This window comes from Medicago sativa, chromosome 2 (genome assembly GCF_051527215.1).
Source record: "Medicago sativa cultivar Bolivia chromosome 2, Bolivia_mono, whole genome shotgun sequence".
Classification (NCBI taxonomy): Eukaryota; Viridiplantae; Streptophyta; class Magnoliopsida; order Fabales; family Fabaceae; genus Medicago; species Medicago sativa.
In genome coordinates this window covers 57,476,823-57,499,029 of record NC_140750.1, presented here as the reverse complement: position 1 = coordinate 57,499,029, position 22,207 = coordinate 57,476,823, and the positions used below count along the sequence as shown (strand labels likewise).

At 32.3% G+C, this 22,207-nt stretch overlaps 3 protein-coding genes and 1 pseudogene across 3 annotated transcripts; all 4 read left to right on the top strand.

Annotated features, from left to right (window-relative positions):
* The first annotated feature begins 9,958 nt into the window (after positions 1–9,958).
* LOC146949240 (uncharacterized) lies at positions 9,959–10,682 on the top strand. The gene has a single exon (XM_085745333.1). It carries the CDS (start codon positions 10,075–10,077, stop codon positions 10,540–10,542), a length of 468 nt encoding a protein of 155 aa, XP_085601459.1. The 5' UTR covers positions 9,959–10,074; the 3' UTR covers positions 10,543–10,682.
* A 2,676-nt stretch (positions 10,683–13,358) lies between these two features.
* LOC146949239 (uncharacterized) lies at positions 13,359–14,056 on the top strand (annotated as a pseudogene).
* Positions 14,057–17,523: 3,467 nt separating this feature from the next.
* LOC146949238 (uncharacterized) lies at positions 17,524–18,253 on the top strand. Its single transcript, XM_085745332.1, has one exon. The coding sequence runs from the start codon at positions 17,645–17,647 to the stop codon at positions 18,107–18,109; it is 465 nt and encodes a 154-aa protein (XP_085601458.1). The 5' UTR covers positions 17,524–17,644; the 3' UTR covers positions 18,110–18,253.
* Positions 18,254–21,030: 2,777 nt separating this feature from the next.
* Positions 21,031–21,738, top strand: LOC146949237 (uncharacterized). Its single transcript, XM_085745331.1, has one exon. The coding sequence runs from the start codon at positions 21,136–21,138 to the stop codon at positions 21,598–21,600; it is 465 nt and encodes a 154-aa protein (XP_085601457.1). The 5' UTR covers positions 21,031–21,135; the 3' UTR covers positions 21,601–21,738.
* Positions 21,739–22,207: the final 469 nt, after the last annotated feature.

The window sequence follows — 22,207 nt, the reverse complement described above, 5'->3', positions numbered from 1 at the left end:
GATTCCTCTTTGGGCCTTGGCATCAAATTTCTTTAGGTAGAGCTTGTTGTTCAGAATGTAACATGTACATCCAAATTGATGAAAGTAAGAGATATTGGGTTTTCTTCCTTTAAAGAGTTCATATGCTATTTTCTCCAAAATAGGTCTAATATAAATCCTGTTTTGAACATAACATGCTGTATTCACTGCTTCTGCCCAAAAATGTTTAGCCAAATTGTTTTCATGGATCATGGTTCTGGCCATTTCTTGTAAAGTTCTATTCTTTCTCTCTACAACCCCATTTTGTTGTGGAGTTCTAGGAGAAGAGAATTCATGGATGATTCCATGTTTTTCACAAAAAGCTTCAAATGGCTCATTTTCAAATTCTCCACCATGATCACTTCTGATTTTCAAAATCTTTGACTCTTTTTCAGTTTGAATTTGTGTGCAGAAGTTACTGAATACCTCATATGCATAATCCTTACTTTTCAGGAATTTCACCCAAGTCCATCTGCTGTAATCATCAACAATGACTAATCCATATTTACTTCCATATAAGGATGCAGTACTCACTGGTCCAAATAAATCAATATGGAGTAATTCTAAAGGTCTTGAGGTTGAAACAATGTCTTTGGTTTTAAAAGATGATTTCACAATTTTCCCTCTCTGACATGCACCACAGAGTGCATCTGAATGATAGTCAATGTCTGGTAGCCCTTTCACAAGTTGTAACTGTAACACCCCGTTTTCCCAACATAGTAATTTCATTTAAATCAGAGTATTTAATTCATAACGGAATGTCACATACTTCGTTTAAATCATAAAGCGGATAATAATAATTATCCTTCAAATTCAACATCATGAAAATCTTAAAATTGTTGCAGCGGAAAATAGTTCAACATCTAAAAGTCTTGGCACGCAGGCCTTATTGGAAAATCTCATAAATTAGTTCATAAAAGAGACACGTAAGGAATAGAAGTAAAAGCAAGCCCCCATCCCGTTACGTATCAGAGCACCTAGACACCAAGTGAGGAGTCCACTCACGAACGCCTCTAATCTTTAATACCTGCACATTACCCACGGTCGAGGCAACATATACGCAGAAGGGGTGAGATTTCATAATCAATACATTAAGCATATAATCCAATAAAATGCATTTAACAACTTAAACATTAAGAACATGTCAACAATTAACAATCAGTATATTTTTCATTTCATAACAAATACAATCATCAAATATCATTACTAATTTTCATCACAATTCATAATCAACTTAACACTCAACTTGACGACACAACTCATCTTTGACCATGCAACTCTATCAACTCAACAACAACTTGCCAACTCGACAACTTGACATCTTAACATCTTAAATCATCTTAAACCCTCTTGATATGCAAATGCATTTGGTACCAAAACAGAGCATCAAGCTCCCAACCAACTTACATGAGCGTAAATAGGCTCTTCAGGGCATCAAGCCCCCAACATAGTGAGCAAAAGCTCCAGGGCATCAAGCCCTCACCAATCATGTGAATGACTAAGCATTCCAGGGCATCAAGCCCTCAACCAACTTATATGAGTATGCAATGGACTCAACTTTCTACATCTTAAACATCTTGAACATCATGGACATCTTCTTAAATTCCAACAACATAGACCGACTCATGCAACCTCAAGACACTAACAGTCGACAGCAGAAAACAGCAGCAACATTCAACAATTAACAACGCTTGAATGTGTTAACATTCACATAAAGAATTAATTACATCAATATAAATATCATAAAACATCATTATAGCATTCATGCAGCAACAACTCTAATTTCAGTCACCATAACAGACTTCTGGAGCTTATGAAAGCATCCTAAACAGCTCTCTAACTTACTTCTAAGGTCATCTCAAGACTACACGTGCGAAAGGATCGCATCGGGACAATTTTGGGCAACTAACAGCCTAACTCGCAGTGGCGAGTAACTTCACTCGCAATGGCGAGCAAAGTGTACATTCTGGGTTCCTACGGTCTTGCTCGCAATGGCGAGCTATCTTGCTCGCAATGGCGAGTGTTTGGTTACTCGCAGTTGCGAGTTGTTTTGCTCGCAATGGCGAGCGATGGCTCCTAGCTCGCATTTGCGAGTGTTCTTGCTCGCAGTTACGAGCGATGAATGTCAGTACGGCCAGAAACCTAAAAATCTCAACTTTTCACCTATTCTCATGTTTCTTTCATCCAATTAGCATCTAATTATCATCTTAGGCAATATCTAAGGTCTGTACACTAATTTTGCATCCTTCTAACATCTTTTCATGGTTCAATCATCAAAATCGATCTTAACCCTAATTCCCAATTCTCACCAAAACCTAATCTAATCATGCTAAATTCATCCTATAGAATCATACTCTTAATAATATTGAGAACTAGTCTCACCCTTACCTGGTTATGATGAAATCGCAGCTCTCCCTCTAGTTCTCCTCTTTTCTGACTTTTCTCCCTTTTTCTCCAAAAACGTACGTACTCTGTTTTCTAACTTTTGTTGTCTATTTATCTCTCCTAATTACTCTTATCACTACTAATTGCTCATCTCACAACACAGCCCAATTTTTAATATTCTTATTTTATTTATCAAATCTTATTTTATTTAATAATAAAATAAGTCATAACAACATAACAACTTCACCACAACAAAATATCCCTCATAATTCAGTTATAAATCATATAACCCACTCAACTTCATGAATCATAAAATTCACACATATCAATCATGAAAATCACGTAAATCATATATATAAATATATTTTTAAATAATCGAATAATTAAGACGGGCGTTACAGTAACTTACTAAGCTTAGAGATTAACCTCCAGTTAGCATGTCCCAACCTTCTGTGCCACATCCATTTCTTATCATTCACTGATAGTAGGCAAATCACCTTCTGATCAGCCAGTTCAGAAAAATTGATTTTATAGACATTGTCAACTCTCTTTCCCTTGAACACAATGGATTTGTCTTCCTTGTTGATTACTGTACAGTTGGTTTTCTCAAAAAGCACATCATAACCATTATCACAAAATTGACTAATGCTCAAAAGGTTATGTTCAAGACCATCTACCAACCATACATTATTAATTGAGGTAGAGGAATTACCAATAGTTCTTGTACCTATGATCTTGCCTGACTGAATGCCTCCAAACTTCACATTTCCTCCCTCTTTCATTGTTAGGCTGAGGAACATGGACTTGTCTCCTGTCATGTGTCTTGAGCAACCGCTGTCTAGATACCATGATCTTTGCTTTGGCACTGCTCTTAGACATACCTGCATCATTGACATTTTTAAATTTAGGTACCCATTGTCCTATGGGTCCTGGAAGGTTAGTACTTAAGGCTTTACTCTTCAGTTCTTGTACCTTGCGCTGTGAGTTGGGTTGCTTTTGATTAACCATCACCTTAGGTTTTGGTACTTCACAAGCAGTAACTGTCTTCTTCTGAAACTTAGACTTCAGAACCTCAGATTTTGGTTTCACCAGACTCTGAGGAATATGTTCTGATCTTTTCAGGATCCTAACCTTTGAAGTCTTGGAATCAGATTTGATCATAGCCTTTGACTTAGAGTTCTTTGGCTTTAAAGTAATCTTAGCCTTAGAACTAGAAGCTTCAGGTTCTGATTGAACAACAGTTTCCAACTCAGTGCCTTCAGGTACAAAGAAGGTTTTCAGACCTTCCTTGATGCATTCACAACAAGATTTTAGATTGGTTTTCTCAAGTTTCACTTCTGGAAAACCAATTCCTCTGCCACTGTTCTTGTAAATGCTATAAATCATAGAAGCCACTCTGCTTCTGTCAATGCCAGATATAATAAAGTCTTCAAGAGCAATTTCATGGTTACATAAAGGTTTTTCATTACACTTCTCTTGTAGCTTCTGACATAAGAATCTGAGCTGATCTTCATACGTTTTACATATGAAGTCAAATCCCCTAAGTCCTTGTTCAGAAGCTTTTAGATCCAATAAAGTTGATTTTTGCTGTTTTACCAAATCAGCATATTTTTCTTTTAAATCCTTCAACTCATTGGTTCTTACTTCAAAATGTGTAAGAAGTTCTTTAAGTGACTCAACAAGTTCATTTCTGGGAATTTTGGAATATACCTCATTTTCATCTTCTGAGTCTGAATCTGATCCAACTTCTGAAGTTACTGTTGCTACCAACCCAACAGCTACCTTTGCATCTTCATCAGCTTCCTCTTTGTCAGATCCAGATTCACTTCCTAAATCATCCCAGGTTGCCATTAAACTCTGCTTAATCTGCTTCTTGTATTTGCTTGGTTTGAACGTTGATTTCTTTGACTTGTCCTTTGATTTCTCTTTCTGAAGATCAGGGCATTCAGCAATGAAGTGTCCAGGCTTCTTACAGTTGAAGCATCCCTTCTGATCTTCTTTCCTTGAGCTTCTGAAGTTACCCCTTCTGGCTTGAAACTTTATGTTCTTCTTGGCCAGATACTGAAGTCTGCTTGAGAGCATAGCCATTTCAGTAGGATCTGGTTCAGAATCTGAACTTGATTGATCTTCTTCTTCAGATTCAACCACTTTGAGAGCTTTTGATGACTTGCCTTTTGATGAAAGAGCTATTGATTTACTCTTCTTACTAGACTCGTGTTCATTAAGACTTAACTCATGAACTTTGAGAGAACTAACAAGATCTTCGACACTTAAAGTGTTTAAATCTTTAGCTTCCTCAATAGCAGTCACCTTTGGTCTCCATCTTGCAGGTAAGCTTCTGAGTATCTTGCTTACATGGTCAGAAGCAACATAACTCTTCTTCAGGATTTGTAGCCCAGAAACTAAGGTTTGAAACCTTGAGTACATCTCCTCAATAGTTTCATCATCCTTCATCTTGAATAACTCGTACTGATGTACAAGCATGAGAGCTTTAGCTTCTTTGACCTTCTTGCTGCCTTCGTAGTTAGAACAGAGTGAAGCAAACATAGCTTTAGCAGTGGATTTGTCACTCATCTTCATGTACTCTGTTTTGGGTATAGCAGTGACAAGAGCTCCTCTGATAATATGATGCTTCTTGTAGAGTTTCTTCAGTTCATGAGTATGTCTCTTTCTATCCACAGCAGCTCCTTCTTCATCAAGAACTAAGTCACCAACACCATCTTCTAGTATATCCCATAATTCTTCATCTAAGCTCATGATATAACTATAGAAGTTGGTTTTCCACCAAGAAAACTCATCAGCATCTCCATTGAACTTTGGAATCTTTCCAACACTGGATTTCTTACTATCACTATAATCATGTGAAACATTTTTATAGCTAGTATCACCAGAACCAGTAGGAGTTGGAATAGGACCAGACATGTTTTTCTCAGATCTTTGACTGTTACACGGTTAAGTGAGACACAACAGACCAGGGCTCTGATACCAATTGAAGGTGAGAAAAACACAAGAAGGGGGGTTGAATTGTGTTTTGAAAAATTCTTCGTTTCTCCTAAAAACTGAACACACTGATCAGAAGCTAAGTGAGACAGCTTCTGAAGTGATAATCAAAATCTAAATGCAGCGGAATAAAACAGAGAGAGAGAGGAAGAACGACACAAAGCAATTATACTGGTTCCTTCCACAATCCGGAAGTAGTCCAGTCCCCCTTGCACTTCCAAGGAGATTTCACTAAGAGTAATATCTGATTACAATTGCTCAAGCACACAAGCAAGAGACTTCCTTTGCACAAGCACACAAGCTAGAGACTTCCTTTGCTCAAGAACACAATCAAGAGACTTCCTGCTCAAGCACAACTGCAAGAGACTTCCTAACTAAACAAAATTACACAGAAAATTGTTTAAGGTTGAACACTTATATACAATCAGAGGTGCTCACAATACAAATCAGATACAGACTCAATGGACTTAAGAATTTCTAAGAAATGACTTTGAGACACAGAAATTCTAAGTGAATGCAGAACAATTTCAGCAGAGATTTGGCACTTGAAAAAAAATTGAGAGTCTGTCGTTCAGCATTACCAAATCTCTAGGTCTTCACTCCTTTATATAGAGGTGTGAAAGAGACGTTGTGAAATTGCCAGCACACCAAAGAGTCGTTGTTGAAGCTTGATCTTTCACCTTTGAACTTTTGCCTGATTTGGTTGTTGTCCTATGAAGAACTAATTTGAAATCCATTCCTTATCCAAAGGAACATCTATGCAGGCGAAGCCGTATTCTGGAGCTGTTTTCTTGTCTTGCAGCGTGGACACAAAACAGAGTAGTGGAGAACGTGGTTGTACAATTCGTACAAATGTCAACGCTTTTGTCCAAATTGCAAGCACATGCCTTCAAACACCTTTGAAATGACCGTTGCAAAATTCCACTAATCCTTTGTTGTGTTTTCGAATCCAATAGACAGCTTTTGCAGTGATAATTCTTCAATTCTTGAATCTTTGCAAATCCAGTTGATATTCAGCTTCTGGTGAAATGGCTTCTGATGAGGCAGCTTCTGCAGCTTCTGATGATGCAGCTTCTGCAGCTTCTGATGATGCAGCTTCTGATGATGCAGCTTCTGATGATACAGCTTCTGATGATACGACTTCTGGACCTCTTGTCTTCAGGAGTACTATTCTTCAGGAGCACTATTCTTACTTCAGAAGCGACTTAACTTCAGGAGCGCTTTTTCTCTTCAGTAGCAAGTTGCCTTCAGGAGCGTCCAAGCTTCAAATTTTGTTGTTTCCTTTGTTGTTTATTTGCTTATTCAGAACCAATGATGATGTAACTTTTTAATTATGGTCCTGTACACTTGAACAAATATTAGCTAGTCCAATTTACAATTTTTAATACCTTGTTATCATCAAAACTCTTTAAGGTTCATTGTTAAACACATTTTGTTCCAACATATTAAGGTCGAGACTTACTCTCGTGTCGGTAAATGAAATACAAACAAAGTTGGTAATCCTAATTTGTCATCTAAAGGATCCACCTACGCCTATGAATCTTAGAAGTTTACGACATACCCTAACTTGTCCTTAGTAGATTAAATGGATAGGCCTAACCATATCTTACTAAGGGGACATAATAAAGTTTATAATGCAACGTTCGGAAACTCCTCCCATCTTAGAGGCTCTAGGTATGTCACAGTCTCTAGAATTCATAAAAGCATTAAGATCTTTGCATATAAAAATTGAACAGATCTCAAAACATAACTAAATAAAAGGCTTGAATTAAATTGGTCTAATAAACAAATAAAAGGTCCTCTTAAAACCCAAATCTATTAGGGTTTACTTACTCACGGTAACTAAAAAAATTACAAAAGAAATAAAACATACTCTAAAAATAAAGTTTGAGGAGAGACTTCTAATTTGATGCTCCTAACGCTTGCCTTCCTCTTAAACCGCCATGTTCTGGAGTAGAATTTGTGAATAATACCTCTTGTATTAGTAAAAAAAAGTTTCCAATTCGATTTGGGTTGAAAAACTAGGCTTTTCAGCACTATTTTTCACACCTGGGACATGTGGCTTCTGCTTCAAGTGTGCTTTTTTCCTTTTTCTTTGTCTTTTTGAGTGTTTTCTTCTTTCAAATTTGTCTTGGGACTTGGGATAGAATTTCTCCAACTTGTAATGTCTTCAAAGACCTCTTGAATCTTCATTCCATGTCTTCCCAATTCTTCATGAGGTGTATTGCTTTTCCGAATTACATGATTTCTCAGTGAAGTACATCGAAAACATCTAAGAATCGTTTAATTTAGAGAAGAACTAGAATTACATTACTTGATATGAAAATATTACAAATTGTCTCTTAAACCATAAGCAACTGATCTAAAACTCCTCTTATTTAGGTCAAAACACTATTAAATTGACTGAAAAATATGTTAAAAATAACGTAAAATTACTTGTCATTAGGCCACATTTTAACTTTTATGAATTTTTTCTAGTATAATTTATTTGTCATGTAGCTTGTTATTTCATATATTTTTAATTTGCTTTTATTATTTTTTTTTTGGATATTTTTATTTATTGTAAATATATGTTGTTTTCTTTTAAATGCAATTTGATAGAATTGAATTAACGGGTTTCAATGCGACAATTTATATATTAACGTAAAATATAAATGAGACATATTTTAGAGTTTTGGATGAGTGATATGGATATTCAAAAAATTTAGTTGAGTTGCTTAAATAATTAAGAAGTACTCCCTCTGTTTTAAAATGAGTGTCGCTTTAGGCTTTGACACACAGATTAAAAAATGGAATGGAATAATAATTGGATATAACGCTTTTACTAAACTGCCCTTAATTTATAAGGAAAAGACAAAATTAAAATTGCATTGAAAATTGTGTGAGAGAAAAGTTGGAGTATTTATTGAGGGTAAAGTTGGAAGAAAAAAATTAAAGTTGTATTGAAAATGTAAAGTGACATTCAATTTGAAACAAATATTTTTGGCTAAAGTGACACACATTTTAAAATGGAGGGAGTATAAAGTAATATAATAAAGAGTATTGATATTTTGACATCTATTTGATGACAACTTTGTTGACAACCTTGTTTTTCTCACTTCTTATTGGTCAAAAACAATGGAGAGAGAAAAAGGAAGAGAGAAGATAACAACATCATGTGAGTATGAGAGAGAAAGTTGTCCAAAAGTTGTCAAAAAGTGGTTGTCAAAATATCATTTCTCTATAATAAATTAAGTGAGATCCATTTATACGATCTAATTAGGTGGCATGAATGTGGGTGTTCTAAGTTATCCAAAAAATTGTTATTCAAATAACATACTCTTATGATAATATCTCCTAACTTTCTTACCGGAAAATCATGATTATAAACAAAATCATATTACTCCCTCGGTTATAAAATAATTGACATTTGCATAAGAAATTTGTCCTAAAATAATTGACTTTTCAATTTCCAATACATTATTTTTTTTTCCAACTCTAATCTGTAATAAATATACTTTCATTGCTTCATGTTCGGATTTTTCTACTTTGCATTGATGGTAATGATAAATAGATCAATACATGATGAGAGTACTTGTATAAAAATGATATCCTTTGTTTCTTTCATTTATACATTTTTCATAAAATGTGTGAAACGATTTTGTGACAGAGAGAGTATAGGTTGTGTGTGGCTATTATAGAATGGTAAAACAATAGATTGTTGTAGGTTAATCTGTGGAGCTTCCTTTATATATTTGATTAATTAATATATTTTTAGGGAATTATAACTTATAGACTTTTCTCTCCAAAAAAAAAAACTTATGGACTTTTTTTGTAGGGGGACAACATATGTAGACTTCTTAACAACTCATTCATCATCATTGTTTTTTTATTATTTAATGTTGGATGATAAGAGGAGTCTGGTCGATCATCTAGATTAAACCATGAATAATTACAGAAATGAGTTGGACATTATATTTTTACTCAAAACATATATTAACCCGTTAATATAGGTTTTACCGATCATCTCACTTATATACCACTCAACTCACACTTAGTTTAAACAAAATATACAACTTATAAGTCACCTCATACTTCTCAATAATTTAGACTATTCCCTGTTTTTCTATTGCAATTGCAACTTGACGTTTGAGTTGGCAAAAGCTTTGTCGTTTGATGCTTCCTTGTCCCACCCAACCTCAATTGAGGTTTTGGGGTCAGATTCTATGATTTCCATTTTCCACAATATCTTGCTTACTTCGAGCTGTCCCTATTGCCAGAGCACACGTACATTATTTATGTCTTCATATTTCTTAATCTAATCTATGGTACAACTTTAATTAGTTTTTTTTTTTTGAAAGAATGGTACAACTTTAATTAGTTTTTTTTTAATTTTTTTTTTTTACGCCATATTGCTATTTAATATGCAACATGATCACCCATATCCATCCATATAATTATTATTTTTATGTGTTCATGTGCACATGATTGTTTGGGCCATGATGGATGTAATGTACCCTTCTTGAAGTGACGTGGCACTTCATTAATGCCTATATAAAACCCAAAATTCCCTTATACAATCAATTCATCTTAAGCCATTTTACCTATTCACTCTATTATTGTTCATTCTAGTTTTTCTCCTCTTCTTCAAAGTCATAAACAATTTATACCATTTTTATTATTTGTACCAAAATGGCTTCTCAAGTTTGTGAAACTTTTGCTTGTGATGTGGAAGTCAAGGGTGATTTTCTCATGTCACTAATGGAAGAGTTGCCATGTGATGAAAGTAATGATGAAAGGTTAGATAGTTTAATAAGGTCTTTTGAGGCTGAAATAAGTGAAAGCAAGATTGGTGGCCATGATAACTCAACATGCATAGGGTCACAATTGAAGAGCAATTTTGAAGAATATTATGATGAATCATGGAACATAGGACAAGTGATGGAGGAGGGATGTGACTTTGGGGTTGAGTGGGTGGATATGGATTTGGTACCATCCTTCCAATTTGATTATGGAAGTTGGGAGGCTATTGAGTCTTTTGGAGATGAGAAAGAAATGATGGTTGATCATTTAATGGTTTGTGATGATGGGTTTGATATGGAAGAACATGCTTACAATTCCTTTTGGCAAGATAAATATGAGATTGGGTTGGTGCAGTAATTTGTTATTGCTTATGTATAGATTGTAGTCATGTTTTGTAATTAATTGTCAAACTTTTTTTTTGTTATATGTAATTGGGTTGAGATTATATTCAAAAACTGTTTAAGAATTTGGAAATCAAAATATGAGTCTCTTAATCACATGTCAATTTGTAGTTGACAAAAACAAAGCATATTACTAGCTCTTTTTAATTACAAAGCATATGACTAGCTCATTTTAATTAGGATAAAATATTTTCGTCGTCCTTTAATTTAATTTTAAATAATGATGTTGTTATTTAGCATTTTTTTTCACGTCAATTTTGTCACTTTGATCCATTTGTGTATGGATTTTCAAGCATTAAATTTAAAATGCTTATAAAAATATGAGTGAAGGACCGTAGATTTGAATACAGTTACTCTGCTTTAAAATTTAAACTGTCAGATTTTGATCAGACGACTGAGATGCATGTGACTAAATACAGTTACTCTGCACCTAATCCAAATTGATCAAATATGCATAAATACTTTGGAAGTTATCACTCACAAATTAAAAGCAATTTGCAGACGACTAATCACCCTTCAACTTTTGAATAGATGAACATATGCAATATTACACGTGTTAAAACACTCAAATGCAAAAACTTTTTATTGAAAAACAACAACTATTTATTAGAAAGATACATATTTAATATTAAATACACATGTTCTAAAGTATACTTACTTTTTGAACTTCTTAACATTAGCAAATTTGCAATAGAAAAACCATACTTATATATTTGTTTGTGCACATTGTTTATAATAATTTTAACTTGAACATCGCAAGGTATCTACCGTAGTTAAATTTTTAAATACAAAAATATTGAGAATAAATATGAAAACGACGTGTGATTATGTTATTTTCATCAATCAATTGCTCTATTTGGATTCCTAAATAGTGAACTAATTTAATTATTCATCAATTATTAAACAACCTCTCTTTGGAGTGGTCCAAAAAAAAATCTGCTTGGATCCAATGACTAAACAAGGGATCAATTCATCTCTTTGTATCCCTCCCCTCTTCTTGATAATTTTTTTTTTTGGTTAACCCTCTTCTTGAAAATATGGGATATGAAAAAAGGTTATGAGTATATTATTTGGATCCCATAATAATTTATTACAATTGAATATTGGATTGATGAACCATTCATTTGAGCAATGCTTTAAAGATCCGAGACAGTTAAATCAAAGAATATTTTAGGAGGGCTTTTTAGCCGTCTTTGTCATAAAAAAAAATAAAAAATATTTTAAGAAAGGATATTTTAGAAAAATCGACGTATAATGGACACTTCAAATTCACTAACCAATTTTTTATCTTATTTTTTTGACAAAAATTAACCATTTATTTTTTTAATGGGAAATGCTAACTTATGCCCTTGTGGCATAAGTTAAGAAACCAAATGTGAAAGTTCTTTCTTAAAAATTGTACATTCAATGTCTTAAAATTTTTAAAAGTTATCTTTTCAATATAAAATTTATTACTTAATTCTATTTTAAGTTTCTTAACTTGTGTCCTTAATTAGGACACAAGTTAACATGACCCTTTTTATGTATAGTTGACAAAAGTAAGAGTGTTCATAAAATGGAATCATAGTAGTATTATGATAACATATCTAACTTTGGTACCATAAAACTCATGATTATAAACAAAATAGTTTTTTTTTTAAGAAATTATAAACAAAATCATATTATGTTGTCTGTGGTTATCATCAAATTGGAAAAATAATACACTATTGTCGGGTAATTGGTGAGAAGCTTCCTCTCTATGTGTTTGAATCTAAATTATTAACATTTATTCCCTCCGTTTCAAAATATAAGCAAAATTTACTTCTAAAGTAAATTTTGCTAGTAAATTTTGCTTATATTTTGAAACGGAGGGAGTATAGACTTACTCATTCATCGTTATCATCATCATCATTATTAGCACTTTTCTTTTTACGATTACTATTATAAAAAAATGCTAACAAGTATCTTTAGGGTATTGTTTAAATAATTAAAAGAATAAACTTTTACATAAAAAATTGTGTGTTTATTACTTTTTGCAAGTGTTTGACTTGTATTCTCAAGATCAAAATACCTTTTATGGGTTGCTTAAACAATGTCTTTAGGACACTTGTTAGCATGACCCTTATTTATATCAGGAGGGTAGTATTTAGATTCCATGATTTGCTATTGCAATTGCAACTTGACTTTCTTTTTATAATCGGATACTCTCTGCGTACAACTGCAAAATATATAATTCGAACAGGGATCATTGGTTGAGTTAGAAGAGATTTTTTTATAGGATACTCTTTGAGTACAATTCTACAGAATAATTTGAACAGGGATTATTGGTTGAGTTAGAAGAAATCTTTTACCATTTCATCTAAGTCTCCTTATTGCAACTTGATGTTTGGTTCATTATAAGGGATTGTATTTCGTATCCAAAAAAAAAGTTTTGTCTATTCATGTTTACTTGTCCCACCCAACCCTCAATTGTTGTTTTGAGGTCAGATTCTACGATTTCCGCAATATCTTGCTTACTTTGAGCCGTCCCTATTGCCAGAGCACACGTACATTATGCGTCCATATGTCTTTATCTAACTTATTGTACAGCTTTAATAAATTATTTATGCCATATTGCTAATTTGATATGCAACATGATCACCCATATCATATACTTATTGTTTTTGTGTGTTCATGTGCACATGACTGTTTAGGCCATGATGGATGTATTGTCCCCTTCTTGAAGTGACATGGCACCTCATAAGTGCCTATATAAAACCCTAACTTCCCTTGCTCATACAATTAATTCATCTTAAGCCTTTTTCTCTTTTCTCTATTCTCTTTACTATTGTTCATCCTTTCTTCTTCTTAACAGTCATAACAAATTAAACCATTTTAATTATTTGTACCAAAATGGCTTCTCAAGTTTGTGAAACTTTTGCTTGTGATGTGGATATCAAAGGTGATCTTCTCATGTCACTAATGGATGAGTTACCATGTGGTGAGAGTAATGATGAAAAGTTAGATAGTTTAATAAGATCTTTTGAGGCTGAAATAACTGAAAGTAAGATGGGTGGTGGTCAAGATAATTCAACATGCATAGGATCACAATATGAAGAGCAATTTTAAAGAAGATTATAGTGAATCATGGAACATAGGAGAAGTGGTGGATGAGGGATATGACTTTGGAGTTGAATGGGTGGATATGGACTTGATACCATCATTATTCCAATTTGATGATGGAAGTTGGGAGGCTGTAGACTCTTTTGGAGATGAGAAAGATGTGATGTTTGATCATTTAATGGTTTGTGATGATGGGTTTGATATGGAAGAACATGCTTACAATTCCTTTTGGCAAGATAAATATGAGATTGGGTTGGTGCATTAATTTGTTATTGCTTATGTATAGATTGTAGTCATGTTTTGTAATTAATCGTCAAACTTTTTTTTTTGTTATATGTAATTGGGCTGAGATTATATTCAAAAACTGTTTATGAATTTGGAAATTAAAATATGAGTCTCCTAATCACATCTCAATTTGTGTTGACAAAAACAAAGCATATTACTAGCTCATTTTTTTTGGTAGTGATATTACTAGCTCATTTAATTTAATTAAAAAGTATATGACTAGATCATTTTAATTAGGAAAAGTTATTTCCGTCGTCCTTTAATTTGATTTCAAATAATGATTTTGTTATTTAACATTTTTTTCACGTCAATTTTGTCATTTTAATCCATTTGCGTATGATTTTTCAAGTATTAAATTTAAAATGTATATGAAAATAGGAGTGAAGGACCATAGATTTGAATACTAAGAGCATGAATCGAAATAAAACTATATATTTAAATCTTGAAAATTCATATGCAGATTGATCATAAAGACAAAAGTGACGTAAAAAAAAAAAGTTGAAGGACAAAATCGTTATCTAAAATTAAGTTAAGGGGGGACGAAAGTAATTATACTTTTTAATTAGGAAGACTCGAAATTGTCCTTAAAATTTTGAGTGTCTTGTGCGAATTATGAATCTGACGCCTTATTGTGTTGTGTATGCACTTGTTGTTTGTGCCTTTGTGCATCCGTGTGTATCTTGTCTTGATTATCAAATGTGTAAAACTTTTAATATAAAAGATATCCAAGAAATTAGTAATTATTTGTTTTATTACCCTCAAATGAAGTGAAATATTATGGAAGAATGTCGTTGATTCTCCTTAATGCTTGTCCTCTCTTCTGGTTTAGCGAGAGAAAAAAATATTATGGAAGACAAGTGAAATTGCACAATATTGAAAAGTTCACACAGTATAAAACTACAACACAATTATAACAAAATTAGTTATACATGCACCTCTATCAAACCGAACATGTATTATTAGTATCCTATATTAGTTGCAACCTCCCCCATTAATCTTTGTATATCACCCTCCTTGAAAGAAAAAAAATTGTGCAAATTTCTACGGTACACTTGTAAATTGAGAAATAAATGTACACTTGTACAGATACTCTTGCTTCCTAAATGTATAGATGATCAATTTTCAGAAATAAATAGTTATTTGTCGGCATTTATATTTTAGAAAATATAATTTCATAAGAAAAACACATCATTCATTGTTTATAAGAATCATAGTTAATTTTTTTTTTTACATATTATCATATAAAATAATCAAAGTTCTCTATTATGAACAATAAAAATAAAAAAAAATCAATTTTATTTCGTTGACACTTTTGGTGAATAAGATTTAATCATTATAATTATAATTAAATGATAAAAAATAATATTTTTCTTAAAAAAAAACAACTCATTTAACTATAGATTTAAGTGTTTGATGTACCGGTACACTCAAATATGTTTGGTGCACAGTAGAATTTGTCTTTTTTTGTTGCGAAATCATTATTAATTTGTTCATATAATTTTTCAAAAATTTATTTTAATACTTACTATAATATTTTTAAAACAACTCAGTTAACTATAGATTTAAGTGTTTGATGTACTGGTACACTCAAATATGTTGGGTGTACAGTAGAATTTGTCTTTTTTTGTTGCGAAATCATTATTAATTTGTTCATATAATTTTTCAAAAATTTATTTTAATACTTACTATAATATTTTTATTAGATACACATATATGGGACAAACTATCGAATTTAATATCTTTTTTTTTTTGTGGTGGGCGGGGTTTGAACCTTGGACCTTGCATATTTTATGCATTGTCCATACCAACTGAGCTAAGCTCACGATGACATCGTTTTTTATTAGTCTAAGTCTAGCATTTTTTTTATTGGAGCCTAAGCGTAAACAAAAAATGGGGTAATAGTCACTTTGGTCCCTGAATGTGTAGCAAGTAGTCACAATAGTCCTTAAATGTATCAAAATTTCAAAATAGTCCCTAAAGCTTAAATATTCCCTTAATACTCACAATAACCATTTTGATATAGGGACCAAAATGACAATAAGTAAGTATGTATAAGGACTAATATGACAACAAGTAAGTCTATTGAAGGACTAATATGACAATATTAACGAAATATTTTAATATCAAGGACTATTTTGACTAACCAAGTGCACAATCAGAGACTATTTTACAATTTCGACACATTGAGGGACTATTGTGACTACTCGTCACTCATTCAGGACCAAAGTGCCTATTTCCCCAACAAAAAATATTTATATTAAGTATATATTTTATAGATATTTTTTAAATGGCAAGCTAATAGAGCCAACCAACTAAAATTCCTTCCAATCAATTGTCAAAAAATAATAATTTCTCTTAATCAGTCATCTAAAGAAACATCTTTGCTATATCACTGTTTACAACCGATTCATGGAGCTCATTTTCTATTCTCACTGTTTTATTTTATTTTGATAGTAGGCTTTCTAGTTTTAAGCTTGATTCTTCAGAATTAAAGAAAATTAAAATCCACATTCAAATTTGAACTGTCTGACTTTGATCGAATGACTGAGATGCATGTGACTACATACAGTTACTCTTCTCCTAATCCAAGTTTATTTTATTTTATTTTTTGACAAAAACTAACTATTTTTTATATATGTCACAAAAGTAAGAGTGTTTATAAAATGGAATCATAATTCTTTCAAAAATAAAATAAAATGGAATCATAGTATTATGATAACATCTAACTTTGGTCCCCAAAAACTCATGATTATTCTCTAAAAAAAAAACTCATGATTATAAACAGAATAGATTTTTTTTTTTTTAAGAAATTATAAACAAAATCATATTACCTGTTGTCTGTTGGTTATTATTGGAAAAAATAATACAATATTGTCGTGTAATTGGTGAGAAACTTCCTGTATGTGTTTGAATCTAAATTATTAACATCTATAAACTTTCTCATTCATCATTATCATCATCATTATTAGCACTTTCCTATCTACTATTACTATTATTCTTATTAGCAATAGTATTTAGATTCCATGATTTGCTATTGCAAATTGCAACTTGACTTTTTTTTAATAATTGGATATTCTTTTTTGCAGAATAATTCGAACAAAGATCATTAGTTGAGTTAGAAGAGATCTTTTATCATTTCATCTAAATTTCCTTATGTGCAACTTGATGTTTGGTTCATATTATAAAAGGATTGCATTTCGTATCAAAATAAAAAAAGGTTTTGTCAATTCATGTTTACTTGTCCCACCCAAACCCCCAATTGTGGTTTTGAGGTCAGATTCTATGATTTCCGCAATATCTTGCTTACTTTGAGCCGTCCCTATTGCCAGAGCACACGTACATTATGCTTCCATATGTCTTTATCTAACTTATTGTACAGCTTTAATAAATTATTTATGACATATTGCTAATTTGATATGCAACATGATCACCCATATCATATACTTATTGTTTTTGTGTGTTCATGTGCACATGACTCTTTAGGCCATGATGGATGTATTGTCCCCTTCTTGAAGTGACGTGGCACCTCATAAGTGCCTATATAAAACCCTAACTTCCCTTGCTCATAAAATCAATTCATCTTAAGCCTTTTTCCCTAGCTATTCTCTTTTCCTCTGTTATTGTTCATCCTTTTTCTCCTCTTCTTCAAAGTCATAAACAAAGTATACCCCTTCAAATATATTTGTACCAAAATGGCTTCCCAAGTTTGTGAAACTTTGGCTTATGATGTGGAAATCAAGGGTGATCTACTCATGTCACTAATGGAAGAGTTACCATGTGATGAGAGTAATGATGAAAGGTTAGATAGTTTAATAAGATCTTTTGAGGCTGAAATATGTGAAAGCAAGATGGGTGGCCATGATAATTCAACATGCATAGGATCACAATATAAGAGCAATTTTAAAGAATATTATAGTGAATCATGGAATATAGGACAAGTGGTGGAGGGACTTGACTTTGGAGGTGAATGGGTGGATATGGATTTGATGCCATCCTTCCAATTTGATGATGGAAGTTGGGAGGCTATAGAGTCTTTTGGAGATGAGAAAGATGGGATGCTTGATCATTTAATGGTTTGTGATGATGGGTTTGAGATAGAAGAACATGCTTACAATTCCTTTTGGCAAGATAATTATGAGATTGGGTTGGTGCATTAATTTGTAATTGCTTATGTACAGACTATAGTCATGTTTTGTAATTAATTGTCAAACTTTTGTTTTTGCTATATCTAATTGGGATGAGATTATATGCAAAACAGTTTATAAATTTGGAAATCAAGATATGAGTCTTAATCACAACAATTTTGTAGTGACAAAAACAAAGCATATGACTTTGCTTATTTTAATTAAGAAAACAACTTTTGTCTTCCCTTAACTTAATTTTAATAATGATTTTTTTTTTATTAATGAGTCTCTTAATCTGGATTTTCATACATCAAATTTAAAATTCATATGACTCCTTCAAAAAAAAAAATTCATATGAAAACATTAATGAAAGACCATAGATTTAAATACTAAAGCCCATGTCGAAATAAAACCATATTTTTTTAATCTTTAAAATCAATATGCAGTTTGATCAAAATGACAAAAATGATGTGAAAAAAATAAAAAAGGACAAAGTCGTTAATGAAATTAAGTTTTTGTCTTTTAATTATAAAGACTCGGAGTCGTCCTTAAGATTTTGAGTGTCTTGTACAAATTATGAATATTGTGTCCTATTTTGTGTGGGTTGCACGTGTCTGTTTGTGCATTTGCGCATCCATACTTGTGTGTGTATTGATCATCAAATGCGTATAAATTTTAATATAAATGATGTGCAAGAAACTAGTCATTATTTGTTTTAATAAACCAAGTAAAATAAAATATTATGGAAGACAAGTGAAAGATCAATATCGAAAAATTTACATCAAATAAAAACTTCAACGCATTTGTAAGAAAAGAAGTTAGTTATACTTGTACCACTATTGACCCGGACATGTATCACTACTATCCTATATTACTTGCTTTTATGTTACTATTTTCTCTTTAAATCACTTTCGACATCTCACCCTTTGTCAAATACAAACTTCGTTAAAAAATTCACTCACACGATTAAGGTTAGTAAGATTATCAATTAACAATATCTCAAGATCGGCCCTAATTATACATTTATTTGTGGTTGAAGTTGACACACTTTACAGTTTAACAAAAAAAAAAATCGTTGTAAAAAACGTGTCACATGTGTTTGACAGAAACTACTCACACCCCAAAAAACCAAGTTACACCTTAAAATGACCAATATACCCTTTACTTGAAATAAAATTTTCAATTTAATTCAAAACTCTTTCATCACATTTGCAGAAACTAGTTCACCTATTCATCCTCCCCAAATTAGGTATTCATCTCTCAAACCATGTCAAAGCCAAAAACAGGCACGCACGCGTATCAATCCCTTTCCAAAAGCCTTTCCTTCATCTATCACGGCTCACGTATCTTCTTCAATAGCATCCAATCACATAAATTTTCTATTTTTCATCTCTTTTTGCACGCGATGGTTATCTCCTCATAGCTTTATGTTTAGCGATTTCTCATTTTCTTAGTTCGATTATGAATTCTGAATTCGATTCTGAGTTCCATTTGAATAGGAAAACAATGCTTTTTCTGTTTTTTGCATTTAGGATCTTTGGGTTTTTCGGCAAAAATTTTCTTCATCGATTTTATTGTTGATTACATCAACACTTTCTTCTTCTTCAAGGTCCATTCACCGGAGAGGGGAAAAACATGTAAAATTGATTGAAACATAAGGTAGAAAAATGTGAAAATTGAGAGAAATATAATAGTTTTTCAAACTATGTAAAATTATATTTTATATGGTTTATGTAAACTGAGTTTACATAGTTAAGTAAACTAAGTTTATATGTCTACATGTGTAAATGAGTTCACGCACTTCCGCTACATAAGTTGTACATACGTAAACTCAATTTACAATAACCCCTCTCACAGTGAATAATAGTGACTACGTAAACTTAAATTATGTTTATCTGAAAAATTAATACGTAATCTTAAATAACCTTACCCTACTTTACGGAAATAATATCTACTTAATTTAAATTCGCGTCTACCATGTATATTGCCCACACAGATCTTAGAACAAAACCACCAAACACGACAACGAACAAAAACTAAATTGAAACTCTTCATAAAGAAATCCATGAAATTCACTAACTTTTATGAATAGAGTATGGATCAATGAAAAAGATGATTCAATCTTTAGTCTTGGTAGATATTGGTTACGTATCTATGGTGGTTTGTGAGTGAAATGGGTGAAGGTTCAGAATGATCATAAAAAAATGGTTTTTAAAACTTTACATGGAAAAGGAAATTTCGATATTATTGTAAAATTTGAAGTCAATTAGGTGTAATTAAAATTCTATAAGGTGAAACTAGAAAAGTCCGGGCAGCACTTGGGTGCCATTAATGGCACCATGACATTGAATCCTGGCCACACAACACATCATGGGGAGCATCTTGGTCATACAACACACATTAATGTCACCTTTGTATGGCTAGGATTTAATGGTACCGTGACATTAATGTCACTGAAGTAGTTCCCGAAAAGTCCATGTGTTTCTATTGAAGAATTTCTTAAAATATTGACACCTATGGATTCCTTAACAACTCGTTCCTTCATTCATTCGTTATTATTATTATTTAGACTAATCCCTTTTTTGTTATTGCAACTTGATGTTAGTTGAGTCACTGAAAGCTTTGCTTTTTCATGTTTCCTTGTTCCACCCACATTCAATTGAGGTATCATGGGGTCAGATTCTACGATTTCCACAATATCTTGCTCACTTCGAACCATCCTTATTGCCAGACCACACGTTACGTATATAATGTATTTCTTTATCTATTATTGCACCACTATTATTTTATACAATATTGCTAATTTGTTATGCAACATGATCACCCATATCCATATAATTATTTTTGTGTGCACATGACTGTTTGGGTCATGATGGGTGTAATGTCCCCTTCTTGAGGTGACGTGGCGCCTCATGAGTGCCTATATAAAACCCTAACTTCCCTTGCTCATACAATCAATTCATCTTAAGCCCTTTTCTCTATTCTCTTTACTATTGTTCATCCTTTCTTCTTCTTCAAAGTCATAACAAATTAAAACCATTTTAATTATTTGTACGAAAATGGCTTCCCAAGTTTGTGAAAATTTTGCTTATGATGTAGAAATCAAGGGTGATCTTCTCATGTCACTAATGGAAGAGTTACCATGTGATGAGAGTAATGATGAAAGGTTAGATAGTTTAATAAGATCTTTTGAGGCTGAAATAAGTGAAAACAAGATGGGTGGCCATGATAAATATTCAACATGCATAGGACCACAATTGAAGAGCAATTTTGAAGATTATAGTGAATCATGGAACATAGAACAAGTGGTGGAGGGACTTGACTTTGGAGTTGAATGGGTGGATATGGATTTGATGCCATCCTTCCAGTTTGATGATGGAAGTTGGGAGGCTATAGACTCTTTTGAAGATGAGAAAGATGTGATGGTTGATCATTTAATGGTTTGTGATGATGTGTTTGATATGGAAGAACATGCTTACAATTCCTTTTGGCAAGATAGCTATGAGATGGGTTTGGTACATTAATTTGTATTTTGTTAATGCTTATGTATAGACTATAGTCATGTAATTAATTCCCCGTCTTTTTTTCTTTCTTATGTATAATTGGGCTAAGAGTATATGAATTTGGAAATCGAAATATGAGTCTCTTAATTACATTTCAAATTTGTTCTGGACAAAGAAACAAGTAAAGCTTTAGTTGAAAAAGCCGTTAAAAACATAAAAATGACACATGAAAGCAACAAGTTTATTTTTTCAGTGCTTTGCCCTCATCCTTTAGAATTTAGGACAGTCCCTCTAGTCTAGACTCATATTGGTGTTGATAGCTGCAGTTTAAGGTATGGGAAGATCACTACTCACTAGGCACTAGCTCATCAACTTTTGGTTGATGGTGATTTATAGAAAATTTACCCCATACCCTTACAATTTGATGTTAATCCATTTTTACCTCTTAACACTTTTGAAAAACCATTAATAATTCCGGCACTTTCAATTTTCGATAGTGTCGGAATGAATATTCAATCCAGCTCTTTTAATTTACATATAGATTTTAAATTTTTCATTGTACTCTTACCTATCTATCAAGTAATTTTTATGATTCTGTCAAGTAATTTTTTAACTATTTTGTAACTTT

Coding starts and splice junctions, on each gene's coding strand:
- LOC146949240 (XM_085745333.1), top strand. CDS start 10,075: ATGGCTTCTCAAGTTTGTGAAACTTTTGCTTGTGATGTGGAAGTCAAG.
- LOC146949238 (XM_085745332.1), top strand. CDS start 17,645: ATGGCTTCCCAAGTTTGTGAAACTTTGGCTTATGATGTGGAAATCAAG.
- LOC146949237 (XM_085745331.1), top strand. CDS start 21,136: ATGGCTTCCCAAGTTTGTGAAAATTTTGCTTATGATGTAGAAATCAAG.